Source organism: Strix aluco, chromosome Z, assembly GCF_031877795.1.
Source record: "Strix aluco isolate bStrAlu1 chromosome Z, bStrAlu1.hap1, whole genome shotgun sequence".
In the NCBI taxonomy this organism is placed as follows: domain Eukaryota; kingdom Metazoa; phylum Chordata; class Aves; order Strigiformes; family Strigidae; genus Strix; species Strix aluco.
The window spans coordinates 12,936,596-12,952,731 of record NC_133971.1 but is presented as its reverse complement, the minus strand read 5'-3'; the positions used below and the strand labels follow the sequence as shown (position 1 = coordinate 12,952,731).

General features: G+C 34.8%; 1 protein-coding gene across 2 annotated transcripts in view; it reads left to right on the top strand.

The window, feature by feature from the left end:
- ADAMTS6 (ADAM metallopeptidase with thrombospondin type 1 motif 6) overlaps nucleotides 1-16,136 on the top strand; it is a 151,319-nt gene that overhangs the window by 64,640 nt on the left and 70,543 nt on the right. For both annotated transcript variants that reach the window (XM_074813305.1, XM_074813304.1), the window contains 2 exons: nucleotides 2,998-3,144; nucleotides 12,445-12,586. In XM_074813305.1, the coding sequence (XP_074669406.1) occupies nucleotides 2,998-3,144; nucleotides 12,445-12,586 (289 nt within the window). The remainder of the gene's footprint in view (nucleotides 1-2,997; nucleotides 3,145-12,444; nucleotides 12,587-16,136) is intronic.

The following is a 16,136-nucleotide window of genomic DNA, read 5'->3' as shown; positions in this document are numbered from 1 at the left end:
TAACTGCAAACATGCTTTTGTAAAAGACATAGCTTTAATGAAATGATGGCCAAGTATAACCAATGTGTTCTGATGGAAATAAAACTGGTACTTTGGACAGAACTGTGTTTTCATCTGCAGACCTGGCCATAGGAATGTAAATTACTGGGCTGTATTGGTGTGCTGCCACTGCCATCCTGGAAAACAGATGACAGTAATTGCAAAACCCCTTTTGAAGCATCAGAAAGAATTAGCTGCACCTAATGATTAGTTTCCTCCTATACTCAGAAGCGGGGTCAAGTAGAAGAGCCTTCTTGGAAGGGAATAGATGATATAGATGAATGAGTATTTATAAAACATGAGAATACCATCTGCTCATGGAAAGGTATTGAGTTCCTGTGTGCATCAGGAATCACAGCTTCCATTCACAGACATGCTTTTTATCAGGCATACCACTGCCACCATCAGCAACATCATATTTTTCACGAGGAGAGCTGTTAGAGGAAGGGAAGCTATTAAACTGCAGAGTTTATTCTTCTTTTTATAGGCCTAAAAGGTACAAATTTCATTTCCCAGGCAGTTGAAGTTTGTCATTTGTTTGACAAATGGAATGTATTAACCAGGGATAAGCTGAATATCAGATATAGTCAGCATGATCCAATTCAACTCTTTCTTTCCCACATACCCAAATGCCCATTTCTACGAAGGAGTCAGTCATAGAGATTACTAAAACCAGGTTTTCTATTTTGAGAAATTGTAGAGGCAATTCAAAAGGAAATGTTTCTATTTGAAGTACCCCTGATTCTAGGAAATTATGGCAGTTGAGAAGTAGGTTAAAAGCACAGTTTTCATTGTAAAATTCTGGTTCAGTTTATTACATTGGACATCTAAGTTCTTCCCTCCAAAAATATATATCAATATTGAAGACTGATAATAATTAACACTGGTTTGAAAGTTTCATTATAATACATACATTGCTCAGATGAGTTGTTTTTAAAGCCATATTTTTTATATGTGAGGGGATTCTTTATTTGATGCTATAATAATTTGTCAGTCAGACCTTTTTCATGTATAATATAGTATATGGCTTTCTGCATTTATGAGATATACACTGAACTACATACATGCAGGCATTGCTACAGACTAGGTATTCTTTGGGGAGACATCTCATAGGCAAGGAAGTGATGCTTTTGTGATGATGAAGTCCTTCCCCATCATGTATGAAACATCCATCATTTACTGACGTTCCTTTTCGTATATCCTTGCAATTAATGGAGTTTGGGAGGAATGGTTAGCTATATCTTGTGCTTGTAGGTTGTTATGATCAGCTGAAGAGGTGAAACAGTACCCAGTGTATTGAAGTGCAGAGTGGCATAAAGATCTTATATTTTTATACCATATTCTGGAGCAATATGTCCAGATTAATGTAACACCACTATTGCTGTTTTCAGTAAAGAAAGTAGCATGAACTGGTGTGAAGTGGCATTGTCAGTAGATAAATGGCCAGCCTCTAATCTACTGCCATTTGTATCTTCTGTCAGTCACTGCTAAAAGTTTCTAGAAAGTCAAAACAGAGTGCCTGAACACATTTGTGTTCCTGAATGATGAGTAAGAAATCAAGGAGTCAGTCTTTTTAGCATTTGCAATACAGAAGGCTCCAAAGACTGGCCCTTTTGTATGATATACCAAGAAGTGACAGTTTCGCTGCTCTGGGTATGCAGAAGCTCAGTTTTGATATTCCTTTGAACTACTTCTCTGTCTCCTGGTCAGGGAGGTTCCTGTGTGTCTCACTACCTGTTCCTCTGATTTCACTAGCCCTGTGCCATGTTTGGGGAGAAGGAATGAAGTTGACCAAAGGTTAATATTTAAAGAAATAAGCTTTTTCCTCCAAGTGGTTGAATGGAAATTAATCAAAGACAAAATAAGAAAATGGAGTTTTAGAAATGTGTTTTCTGTGAAGAAATATTCTGTTCAGGTGCTTCATTTATGTCAGGCCTGTCGGGTATATGTTGTTGATTGTTTAGGAATAACAGTAACAATTTAAGAGTAGGGTCAACATAGCGCTTAGGGGTATGGTGTAGTTGGGAACTGTCAATGTTAGGTTAATGGTTGGACTGGATGATCTTCAAGCTCTTTTCCAACCTAGACGATTCTGTGAAATATTCTGTTCAGGTGCTTCATTTGTGTCAGGCCTGTCGGGTATATGTTGTTGATTGTTTAGGAATAACAGTAATAATTTAACTGAAGATATTCTGTAATAAAACTCTTTTCAAATAGATGCTCTGTGAATTTACTTCTAGTTTTAATTTGATGATTATGTTGATGATCTGTAGCTCTAAGGATGTATTTCAGTAGCATAGGATTTCTAAGACATAAGGATTCTTCTGCCATATATCTTTTTCCAAAGTCATATCATCTTTGTTGAAAGTTAATTAATTTGTGGCCTGGAAACCTCTGTTGGCCAAGTGCCACCCAGAGGTTTCTTACTGTATTTTCTGCTGATTTTTAGTCTTCATTCCAACATTACGTGACAAAGCAGAGCTCTAGTAGAAGGGCTCCAAGTCACTCTGGAAGTGGATACAGAGAGGGATGCATACAGCATGGCCCTGGGAATTGCAGAACCCATGTTCTGCTTGAATTATCGTTGTCTGCTGTGTGCCTATACTGTACTGTTACAGCAACATCATCTATTCTCTGTCCTTGTTTACTAATCCAAGTGTCAGGGCCACAATATATATTCCTTATCCAGGTACAATACCAAATGAGGACTGAGTGCTCTGTATTTATCTTGCAAGAATATTGTTACATTTTCTTTAAAAACTCTAGAAAATAAGTAAAATGCTTTCAAAAGTCTGTGGGAGAAAAGAAAGGTATGTGATTGTGCAGTATTTTGAACAGAACTTATATCCTGTTCTCCACTTAATAGGTCCAACATGATTTCTGTCAAGGTGACATTAAATTTTAAGAGATGTCTGATGCTGAAGTAATGGGCTGTTTCTCTCCTCCTCTTTTGGGCAGTTTTGGTATGAATCATGATGGAATTGGAAATTCCTGTGGAACCAAAGGTCATGAAGCAGCAAAGCTAATGGCAGCTCATATTACAGCAAACACCAACCCTTTCTCTTGGTCAGCCTGCAGTCGGGATTACATCACCAGTTTTTTAGAGTAAGTAATCTCTCAAGAAAAATCCTGAGTTTTCTAAAAATTGACACCTTTCAAGACAAATATTAGAGATACAGTGATCTGTTCTGATGGCTTACATTTTTAGAATGGACAGAAATACAGCACATCACTTAAGATTTTTATTTTGTAGAGCACTTTTTCTATGTAATGGCAAAAGCTTCTGCTCTATTCCCCACTATACAGTTCTCATTTTTAATCTATTCAAAACATTTTGAAGTGCTGATCATATCTCATTACTTCATTAATCTGAGGGTCAGAAATAGAGATGGGTGGAATTTGTCTGTGAAGATGGGAAGGGTTTTTTTGAATACTTGCATAATGTGAGAGAATCCAATGAAGGGAACAAGGGTGTAGCCCTGTTCCTTCTACACTTCATTCTCCGTATTTTTTAATGCAGTCTTGCGGGTTTTTATCTATCAATGTTCTTTGGTACCATTAATGAGCATATAAAGATTATAGGAGAGGATGGCATAGATCTTTATATTAATACCTTAAAATTGTGTTAACCTGTACTTCTGTGGTGATATTTATCCAGAAGTAGATTGCTACCTGAAATTTTACTTCTGTATGAAAAAAATTAAGCAGTCAAAATATGCTAGTCTCAAAAATGTGCTCATATCAATGTATACATTGGTATATATGATGCATTATGAACATTTGTATGTGGAACCTTTTAAATTGTCAGTGAGTTCACTCAGTTCACTCATCTCAGTGAGTTCACTGAGAACAGATTAATAGCAGGATTTTTTAACATGGCATAAGGTGGGCTTTATGGGAGCAAATGGCAGTTGGTTGGTGGGTTCAGTGCCACCAGTGCAATCATTCCTTTATGAGGTAAAGTTTGTTCAATAATTCAGACACTTACTGTTTTTTAGGAGATAGACTTAAACCAGTCAAGTGGTCTAACCATGAGACTACTAAGAACAAAATGAGCTTCCCCTCTTTGAGGGAGCTAACCTCAGAATAAGGTGCTGTATTCTGGATCTTACCTGAAGGAACCTGTCCGACTCATAAATTTTCTTTAGGATGGTTCAAATGTAGCTTCCCACACATTTGGAGGATCACTGAATTGGTCCAAAGAGGTGTTTGAGGTCCCTGTAGAGTCATTGGACAGAGATGTTTAATGTAGTGCTGTTCAGAGATAAAAAAGTCTTCAGCTACTGTATCAGATTAAGCCATTTTGTATCACCCCACTGAACTGTGCACCCACCCAATTTTATGTATTGGAGCATTTAAGATGAGTGTCTAAACTAAAGCACACTGAATAAGTCATCCTTACATATATATGTGATGCAGGTTTCTCACAATATGAATTGGTTTTCTCAGGAGAGATATATGTGTATTCATTTAACCGGACCAATATAAAAAAATTATACAGGGTAGTTTTGTTTTATCATTACCAAAAATTTCTGTTAATTCAACACTGTTCCTGTTAGTAGTCTTTCTAATAGGTCATGCAGCCAAACTCTAACTGTGACAAAGAATACAGTTTTCACATCTTTTCTGAGTGGTGATTTCACAGTTTAGTAGTTCTGACTCTAAGCTTACAGTTCAGGTATTTCCTTGTAGCATCTGGGGATTTGTTTCTTACCAATTACCATTCTGCTATCCTCTGTCTCATATCTATTTGTTGCTCTCCTCTGAACTCTGTTTTGATCCCATAATTGTCCTGACAATAAGTTGTCTATTGATGAAGACATAATACAACAGATAGTTAAGAAGTCATTTCTTATTTATGGGCTTAGAGGAAGAAAGGTGGTAAAATTCTGTGGCTTGTGTGATGCTGCAAATGTAATAGAGCTGAACATTTGTTGATAATGTTCTCGCACAGTTCTAAATTTTATCCCGAGCAAACTTTCTTGTTTCTATACTTGATACATATGCAGTGATCTTTGAAATTTTTACTGCCAGTTAAAAACATGTTTAGCTTGTGCCTTTCTACTTTATGTTTAATTTAAAAAATTATTTTATTATGTACTGTTAGCATCTTCATTATTCTTTTCCATTCCCTAGGTTTGATTCACTGTTAGGTTTCATTTTTAAGTCTGTGGGATGCCAGTGAAATTGTAGTTATATTATCATAAAGCCAGAATAGTACTCTGGTGAGTCTGTTTCCATAGTTCTAATCTCTTCATGTTTTTTGAGATACTTCTCTGTCATTGCCGGTGTTTGCAACTCTACTCGAATTACTACCATCTGTGAATTCAGAAAAAAATCATAACTGAAGATACTGATATTTGAGCTAGAGTAAAAAAAATCTACACGTACAATTTCAATAATAAATTATCTTTCATAATATTTTAGCTGTATTTTTGTAACCCAGAATATAGATGTTATTTTTTTCAAAGCTACCTTGGATAAACATTATTTTATGCATTGCAATTATGAATAGATTTTCCAATTGTACTGTGTTAAATAATGTACTAAGAGCCAAAGATAACTTCTCCTTCATCTACTAATTTTGCAAGCTATTTTTAAAAATGTCAGATTTCTCAAACATGATCTGTTCATTATAAATCTATGCTTCTTACTGTTCGTGGTTCTAATATCCTATAAATGAATTGATACTTTTTTTCTTAAAATAGTTGTTTTATTATTTCATAAAGTAGAGTAGTCTGTAAAACTAGATTTTTTCTCCAGCTTCTAGTTTTCTCCCCAGCTTTTCATGTCATCTCCTTAATGACAGCAGGAAACTGTTGAGATAGAGTTACTCAGGTACCTGCAGCACAGCTGCCTAGATCACTTCTTTTTACCCATTCACACCTTTTCTTAAGGCAGAACAGCTTTAAGAGGAGATACTTTTCTGTTGCAGGTAATGATCAGTGAGCAGGAAGCAAAGAAAAATAGCAGAGTTTCATGTGGTAGCAATTCCCTGGCTGCTCTTATAAAAGCAGAACAGTCTGCATCCAGTCATGAAAAATGCTTCCCTTTTTTTGTAGTACTTCTTCCTAATAGCAACAGATGAGGTTAGAGCTTTAGATCTCAAGATGTTGTCATCTGTGTCTCCAGATAGATTAGACTGCCCCCTTTCTTTCCATTTTTCCTTAAGAATGGGAAGACAACTGGGTTAGGATCCAGTAGACTATAAAGAAGACAAGTGAGTTTTTTCTGTGCTGAATGGGTATGACTAGTTTAGGATTCATTTAGCTACATCTAACAAAAAAGACAGATCACGATGGGATGAAATGCAGATATCCAAGCAGAAACTTGAGGCCATAAATCTGTATGACATACCACAACACATTTTAGATTGGCTTGGATCTGGACACAAGTTTGGGCAGGGCTGTCATGGCACCAGGGTAGTGCAGCTAGAATGAATTTCACTAAGCTCATTACATGTTCACAGTATTATATGGCAAGGTAGATTAATGTGGATTTACTGGTTTACTAGTCTGGGTCCCCTCTTGCCACAGCAGTTTTGCATTGTGTGCCATTTTGTAGTGTAGATACCACATTGTCCTTTATCATCAGCCAGAAGCATTTTGAAATAGAAGTCATCCTGGTGACACTCAAAGTAGAACCTCGTCTTCATCCTTCTCTTCCTCAAGACTTTCTTAAAACTACACCCAGAAACACATTTTCCAGGTTGAGGCTGCTGAGGAATAGCCATTAAATATCACTTGCAAGGTATCAGTTCAATCAGGCACTAGCTGGGAAAGCAATTTATTTTGTGGTATGGCCAAGTAGAGGATGAATATGGCTCAAAGGAGGACAATAAGACAAAGCAAAGCTATGTATTGCTAATAGATCTATCAAAACTCTCAAGAAGAGTGGCCAGGCAGCACAGGGTCTGAAATGGCCAAAGAAAGTATTTTTTTCCTGGGGAAAACATTCCTTCTAGCACGTAACAGCTGTTGTCTGTCAAGCTTTATGTTAGAGTGAAAGATTGACTGGATTCAGTTTATCAACTGAATTGTCCATGAGTGCTTTACAATGGCTTTTAAATTTCACTAAACTTTAATGGAATTAAATACAGAAATACTGAGAATTGGAGGATTGGAAATACTGAGAATTGGAGGATTGGAAAGCAGTGTCAGAGAACAGAGATTCCTGTGAGAGGAGTAGAAACCCTTAATATCTGTTTATAGGAGAAATGAACCAAGGCTAAAAATATTGTTTGCAACTGAAAACCAGTTAATATAAATTTCATTATATGCAGCACGTGTGTGTGTATGTATATATATAAATATATATATAACATGCAAGCTTCATTATATCCAGCATATATTTATACAGTGCGCCTATACAGCCATGCAGAAAGAGAACTTTTTGCTTAGAATTCTTTATTCCATTACTTTTATGTTTTGTAGTAACAAAATCTGGGTGATTTCTGGAATTATAGTTCATTAATCTTGTCAGTATCAGATAGGAGAAGGTGATAGAAGAAGCCAGATGGTCAACTCTCTTTCAAAGGCAGAATTGCCCTTTGAAGATGAAGGGAGAAGAACTAAGAGTCTTTAAACTATTTGAATAAGTATGATCTATCACAGGAAATTCTTGGACAGTCTCTAGCATTGCCATGCAGCAGGATTTAGATCTGAGACCACACCTTTCTAACTCTGGAAGGGAGCCCAAACTACCTTGGTCCAAGCAAGCCCATGTAGACAATACAAAAAATCATCCAATGTTTGGGCCCAGACATCTACCCAATAATCTTGGATGTACATATGTCCCCAATTACTGTAGATCTCTGAAACTTTGAAAGTCTTGTTTTGCTTAAAAGGGTTACTCAGTTAAAAAAAAAAAAAACAAAAAGAAAAAGAACCAACAAAAAAGCCAGTTTTTGTAATCATGGGCTGGCAATGTGTTTCTGAGTGTTGACTTTGCAAGTATCACTCTTTCTCTACCTCTTGGGTTATTTAAATTTAAAGTAATTGTAAAAGGCAGAATCAGAAGCAGATTCCCATTAACTTCTTATTGTAGAATGTTTCATGAAATATAGAACAGCAAATTGGCCTAATTTTTTATAGCTTAGTATCTCTCAAACTCTCAAGGCCAGATACCAGTAGATGTTGGTAGGTGGATGATTTTGGTAGATGGACCAATAGATTTTTCCTAATATGGCTGCTGAATAATCATTCAGATGAATAAAAGACTGCTTTGGAACACAGACTATATTGTGGAGGAAGGAATACGCTAAAGAAATAGCAAATTATCTACTACCAAACAAAATAAAAATTATTATGAAAGGATTGTGCAAAATTATAAAGTCTTTGCTATGAAATAAGTAATAAGACATAGACCCAGCCTTGCATAAAAGATTGGAAAGGAGTAGAATTTATCATGAGAGCGAGTGATAGATCCACATGATTATGTGAATTTTTATAACGTTCAAGAATCTTTTAATTTAGTAATATTATTCTGGTTCATTTTAATTTTAAACATAGCACTCCAAATCACACTTCCATTACTTATGCCCTAATCCTGCAAATATTTATGTTATTATCTGTAGACTGTTGAGCAATCTGCAGAGTTTATTCATTAATGTCAAGTTAAGGAGCTTTTGTAACCTCTACAGAAATATATCCTAGTGCTCTCTGAAAATCAGTTTTTACTAAGGAAAAGTATGTAATAAATACGAAGTAAAGATTCTCTTAGGAGCCAAATGTTATATGTAGGCTGTAAATAATTCATGTTTTCCTATGTATGTATATGTATACAATGCACTGTGTTTATAGTTAATAAAATTTACTATTTTTTTTCCATATTTTTATGGGTAATTTGGTAACAAAAATACTGCATCTATCCATATATTTATGTATATGATTGTTTAGCTGTAACAGATAATTACAAATATTTATAATACATTTAATTTATGATTGCATCATTATCACAAATGAGCCAGTTCTGTAACATTCAAAACCCATTTTCAGTGCCAGTGTTCTGGGATATTATCTTCAACCATTGAAGGAGTTGTGTTGTACTGTGTGTGTTTTTGCGATGTTTGGCAATAGGGACTGTAGCAGGAGCATGAACCCTGAAGGGTCTACATCCATGGTTTTTTCTTTTTCTCTTTATTGGCCTTGGATACAACAGTGATGTCTGTACAGAGGTGATGATCCTCAGTTTTACATTGTTCAGACTGTAAAGATTTTAACATTGAATCCCTGTTTGCTGTTATTTTGATCAAACAGTTAGCAGTGATAGCATGTCCAAGGTCTTAGTCTTTCAGAGAATGCTCCAGTATCCTTGATATCTTTCCAAACAGAAGATTAATTTGCTATCCTGTGATATTAAAATACAAAACAATGTTTAAAATGATATTGTAGAGTGCTTTACAAAGACCTCTTGAGACACTGCACTGGAATACTGGGATGAAATGATGTCAAGCTTAGCTATTTTGTAATTGAAACCAGTCCCACTATGTCCCATAAAACCTCATTAAAATAACCTAGAATTAGGAAAATGAGAAAATCTTTGAATCCTAGTAGTATCCTATAGTGGAGTAAATAGACTGTAAGGATGAGTTTGAGATCATGTTATTTCTATTGCAGATATTAAAGATTTGTCTGCTCCCTGTTCAAAAATGTATATGCTCTGGAGGTATATACTGTAGGCTTTTAGACTTTGTGTATGGTTTCTATAGAAGATAAAATCACAAAACACAAAAGCAAATGTTAGTAGAAGTTTTCTAAAATAGCAGAGATGAAGGTGTTTGGGTGTTCTTTTCCTTCTTTATTATCTTTTTTGCATCTACACAAAAGACTTTTTTCACTTTTGTAGGCCTGATTGATAATAAGTATTAGGTCTCTGTTTATAAAGTGTCTCTGATACCATTATTCTTGCACCCTTTTTGTTCATTCCCCTAGATTTAGCAGATTTTTTTTTTTCTCAAGTGACTTGGTTTTGCTTTGATGGAGCAAAGAGAAAGAGAGAACAAGGACATAGACTCGAGAGTATTACACCATTCCTGAGTCCAGTAGAAGCTGTCTGGAAAGGTCATATGGTCCTCAGCCTGTATTCATCCTTTGCAGAGCTTTGATGAGACCTTTCATTACCAGTGGAAAGTCCCTGGTTTTATTAATGTGTTTTATAACATGCTATTTCTTTTCCAAAAGACTTCAATTGACACAATGCAGTATCAGGTTCTCACACTAAGTTTGTAAAATGTGTCAATTTTTTCAGCTACTTGAGAGAAATAATAGAACTGAAGCAGAAGGAAAGAGAAACAAATTTTCAGTCTGAGAGCTGGTGACCTAATGTAGCTAGTAAGCGAATGATTGCTTAGTATCAATTTTCTTGCTTCTTTACTGCTACAACAATATTTCAGTATGGTGAAAATCCTGTCATTAGAGCAGAAGAGGCATATTTTTGTATTTACTACAAGGATTTTGACTTACATTTCTACAATTATGTGTCTTGTAGAGTAGGTATAGACTTTAATTTACAATGACTTTAAAGATTTCAATCTGATTCTGTAATCTGTTTCATGATGGGGTACATACGCCTATGGAGAGAGTCACAGAAGGTAATGAGGGTTTTTAAATGCTGTGCCCTTGGCTGTCAGTTTACAGCTTCATAGTTTACAGACCAAACTCTGCGCTATTGGAATCTATGGAAATGTTCCCATCATATGAAATACTAGCTCAGGCTGATGTCAAATGCTAAACTTCCCACTGCTTGTTTAAGCAAAGTTCCTATATGCAGTTTGATCCAGACAGTGCAGAAAAAATCAGATTGTATTTGAATTATTTTCATATTGGAATTACTAACATGTACTCCCCATACATGCAAAATACAACACTGAAATATTTCAAAAGAATGTAGGATACTTTCCCAGCTTCTGCTGTTAGAAAATATATATGCTTGCAATAATTAAAACTGGAATAAAGGGACAAATACGTTATTTTTATGCCAGAACCACACAGGTGACATTTTAAAGTTAGATTTCAGCTGAGGGGGTGTGTGTGCGTGCACATGAACCACACTAAATTAATTTTAATTAGTAACTGAATATCCTATTTTTTTCTGTATTTACCTGGTTATTGCCTTAGTTGCTGTTTGATGCTTTCTGAAATGGTTGGCAGTTGTTTGTTTCTTTGTTTTCCGACGGTTTTATTGTAGTATTTCAAAGAATTGAATAAAATAGTGTTAAAATGAGAACATAAAATGTGTAGTTAAAGGATGATTTTTGCTCTTTTTTTTTTATCTGCAGATGAGAAATGTAGAAAATTGGAGATCTCCAAAAAACAGTGTAGAACATTCACTTCTGAAATTATGTTCCTTTGGCAAGGTGCATGGAAAAGATTTGGAAAAAAACCATAAGTGCTGGCAAAATTTGTAGGAATGTCGGAAAAAAATTTAAAGTGTTGGCATAAGAATTCTTTAAAAATCCTCACTTATTCACATGTGAAATGAAAGTAAAAAAGCATCTGTCCTCTTTTATGCACACTGACTAAATAAAACTGAATAATTATATTTAACAAAGTACAAAGTTTTCTAAACAGAACTCTGTCTGCATTTGGCTTTCTTTGTTATTTATCCCAGTACACTAAAATACTGTGGTTGAATATGGGCATATTTTGAAAAAAACCCCACCAACCACCAAACAAAACAGTGAATAGAAAAGAAGAAAATATTAAAGTTTTCAAAGATTATGATCTTAGTTCTCACATGATATTATTAATACAATAGAAAAATATCTTGGATCCATACAAATTTTTTTACTCCCCCTAATATAGGTAAATTTGAAGATCCTGCAGAATTTTTACCACTGTAACTATTTTGTTCACTCAAATGGAAGAAAAGCATGCATGTTGAGGTCCTAATCTTATAAACATTTAGTCATATTGAAATTTAAATATGTTTTATATAAATCAATTTAGCTGCTCACATCTATAAGATTGTACTTAGCTGTTTGAAGGATCAGAAGGGTCATTAAGAATTGTAACCTGAATTTCTTTATTTAATTTGTTTATTTTTCATTCATTCTGTGACCAAATGTAGCTATTCTTCAGTGAAAACAAGTAGGAATCTTAAAAATGAAAATCAGTCTTGTGTGGCTCAGAAATTATCACACTTTAAAAAAGGATAATATATGAAATCTATTTCACCATCTAAAAATAAGCATTTTTGTTAATGATGAAAAATTACTTTAATCTCTTAATTCCCTCTAATTATTTTTTCTTTTTACTATGGGTGTACCATCTTACTGTTTGTTTATTGCAATCATATTTGTTTCACACCCAGTGCTGTTAAAACTAAGAATTAGATACATGATATCATTACTGTGATTTACAACCAGTAGAATTCCTAATTGACTTGGTCCTTTATGTTGAACAGTTCAGGCCGTGGTACTTGCCTTGATAATGAGCCTCCCAAGCGTGACTTTCTTTATCCAGCTGTGGCCCCAGGTCAGGTGTATGATGCTGATGAACAGTGTCGCTTCCAGTATGGAGCAACATCCCGCCAATGTAAATATGGGGTAAGAAGTCTTAATCCTTATGCTGAGTGTTCTGCTTAGTGATTTGTATATATTCCTTTTATAGCATAACTCTTTAGTTAGATGCAGTACTGGGTTACAGATTTCCAGTAGCATGTCTGGTGCCATCATACATAAGCAAAGGGTACATTTTAATCCTTATGCTGCATCTTTTGCTTGAGTCATTTGTGTGTACTGTACACCAAAACGTGTGGGTAACAATGAGCTGGGGAAAGCATTCTTTAATTTTAGGAAAAAAAGGAGCCCAGAACACTTGATCTTGCTCCTTGGAAAGTGTACTACAGAATTTTCCCTGATTTCAGTTAAATGAGATCAGGTTCATGTATTAATCTTGAAACATTATATCTGTTGTGTTGGCTTTAAGTTTTGAACTTAAAGCTACATTTTGAAATTACTTCTGTACTTGTATTGATTTGTCAGGTCTGGTTTTTTCGTTGGTTGTTTTTTTTTGGTTTTTTTTTTTTTCTTTCCGCTTGACACTGAGTTTATTGTTTATTGTTCAGATCTTTTTTGGAAGGATGAATTATGGTTATGGGAACAGAGGAACATGAAGCTACATAGCTGAATAGAACACTGAATAGCTAAGTACTAGCAAAGCTTTGTCTTCAAGTACCAGTGTGCAATAATTAAGGTAAATACATTCACAGTAGAAATAAAAACCTGCACACTTAGGCCATTATGCAATAAATTTATAAATACTCACTTAAAATCTTGCAGCCCAAATATGTAGTAAAAGTATGCATTCTGTTGTGCTTGCTATCAAATAATCAGCTGAGACTAAATGAAATAAACCTTGAAAACATATCTAGTGGTTTAAAAGTAAATAGTTTTAATAATAGTTTAATCTTTAGATTATTCAAATAAAACAATGTAATCTATTTACTTCTCTAAAGGCTAGCCACAAAGAAATTCCATTTTTAATATCCCTGGGGTGATAAATACAGTATTATTCTTGGGATGCCTCTTTGACAGATATCATTGTGCAAAGGATTTAAAAGCTGTGTGTAGCTGGCTGACTAGCTCACTGGGTCTTCTACTCCTGATCCCTCATCAAACTTCTTTTGGACTTTATTGTTCCTCTTTAAGTTCTCACTTCCCACCACTGTTCTTTAAGGGCCCTGTTTCCTGTCACTACATCTAAGTCATACTTTTTTTTAAAAGAAATTTCTTCTTACAAATTCTCACCACACGCACTCTTCTATTTTCAGACTAAGGAAATCTGCAGGTATTTAATCCATGATTTATAGTACAGCCTTTGGATATATACTGCATTTTAAATTAAACTGGAAAGATAATAATGTGCAAAACCTGGCTTTTCCACATTGTATGTTATTTTTTTCAGACACTGTTAAACTATGTAATCATTGTGATGATCATGCTGCACAGTACACTTTCTTTCTTAAACTAGTTTCTAAACCACAAACAATTGGAAGTAATGAAGATGCGTAGTTAATTTTGGCTTTCTGTCTTTTGCTTTCTTTTGTTTTAAAGTTTTTGTTGGGATTCCCTTATAGTTACAAAAAAGAGGTCGACACTTAATTGAGGCAATAGTTAAAATAAGTTATGTCTTCATGTGACATTACCAGTCCTGAATTGATACAGAGTATTGTGTTCCATCAGTGTGCCATCAATGTGAGCATAATTTACAAGTGTCTCAGAAAAAAAATCCCTATTTTTAATAATAGGATTCAGACTGCATATATTAATATAACAGGTTATTGTAGAAGTCTGGTAATATTAACTCTAAGAAATTATATGCATTTAAAATATTATCTACATTTAAAAATATTATCTGCCGTGACCATAATGCTTTAAATGTGATCATGATGATTATGATCATACAGATTTCAAATGATCATTTTAAAGGGGAGAAAAAAGTCTTTGGAAGCTGGTAGTGCAGATGGACAATATCCACACCTATTAGATGGACAATATCCACACCTATTTGAATAGAAAGACCTATTCAAATATGAAAGACATTTTAGAACTGAGTAGTGGAACTAGGTCTAAATACCAGGAAAAGCTAAGTTGAATACTGTGCTCAACTCTTTCATTACCAAAAGCAAACCATCAGTACTTTGGATATTCCTATTTGATGTGCTGTTCACATGAAGATGTCATTAATAGTTCATTGATCTTATTCTAACAGGCACACGTGCAACTATGGATGGAAAAACGTAGTAAAAATCCCTGATTAGCGGTGTACCTAGTTCATACACTAACTTCTTTCTAGCAGTCCTTTTAGCCCTTTTTTTATTTGAAGTGCCCGGTAAAAGAGGGGTAGACCAGGTTTTCTAACATGGGGTTTAGTGAAGGAAATAAATTCTAAACCAAAGGGAAATCTCAGAGAAAAATGCTTGCCTTTTTCTCTTGCTCATGTTCTCAACTGATTTGTAATGGCGAGACATGACACGTGAAACAGTTGAATTCTCAAATCAAAAGCCAAAAAACTACAAGTCTCCTTTGGGCTCTAATGTGGCTGTCGAAATAGTTGGTGTTTTTAAAGTAACTTGGAAAATCTTCATGTTCTTTCTGCTTTGAAATTCTGTTGTAATGTCTTACTAACCTTTAGAAAAATTACCTCTTTCTACCATCTAGCTTTAATGTTAATCTGTGTTCATTGTCTTTTCTCCTGTATTTTCTCATCTGTTCCATCTGTATGTTTATTTTAAACTGTTTGTTGGTTTTGATCATAGATCATCTCCTAATCCTACGAAGAATTTTGCACATTATAAGTACCTGAAGCTTTTCTTACTTAGGAACTTGGAAGTTAAATACCTGGAGAGGTGTTTGAATAATTAAGGCATCAGAACTAAAGTACAAGTTCCTGTGTTTCTATGTGTGTGTTCACTGACAAAGAGCCAGTTTCACCTTAAAAGGAGTTCGTTGGTAGTTGTTTGGATACTATTGTAAGTACTAGACCTAATTATACTGTTCAATCACTTATGGACAGAACTGTTCCAATAAAAGCATTATGGCTATTTCCCTGTATTGTTCAGGACATTAAGTTGGACAAGAATTCAAAGAGATGCTTTAGCTCTTTGAGCTGAAAAAATAAAACTACTTGTTAGAAAGTAGACAGTGATCCTTCTGATGTTACATGTGCATTGTTCTTTATACTATACACCATTTCTGATACAGGAGCACTTTTTGAGAATTTAAGTGAAGAAATAGATACTTTCAATAAAGAATTGAGAGGCAATGCCTAAGCTACTTAAAATATTTTGTTTTTAGGGTACACTTTCAGATTCAGGAGAATGCTAAATTTATGAATTACAGTAAACCAAATTGTAATGGTGGAAATTTCAGCATATAATACTGACACATAGCTTTTTCCTAAAGGCAATACATGCTTTCAGGTATCTGATGGATTCACTGCAGTGGGAGATTTTCAGGTTATTTGGAACAGTGCTAGTTCCTGTTCATTTGTGCAGCTACTGGATATGCTACATCTTGAGGGTGATGCCATGTAAATTCTCTTCTGCTGATTGTCAAGTGTGTCTCACTTCTTTGCTCTGTTTTTATGCCAGTT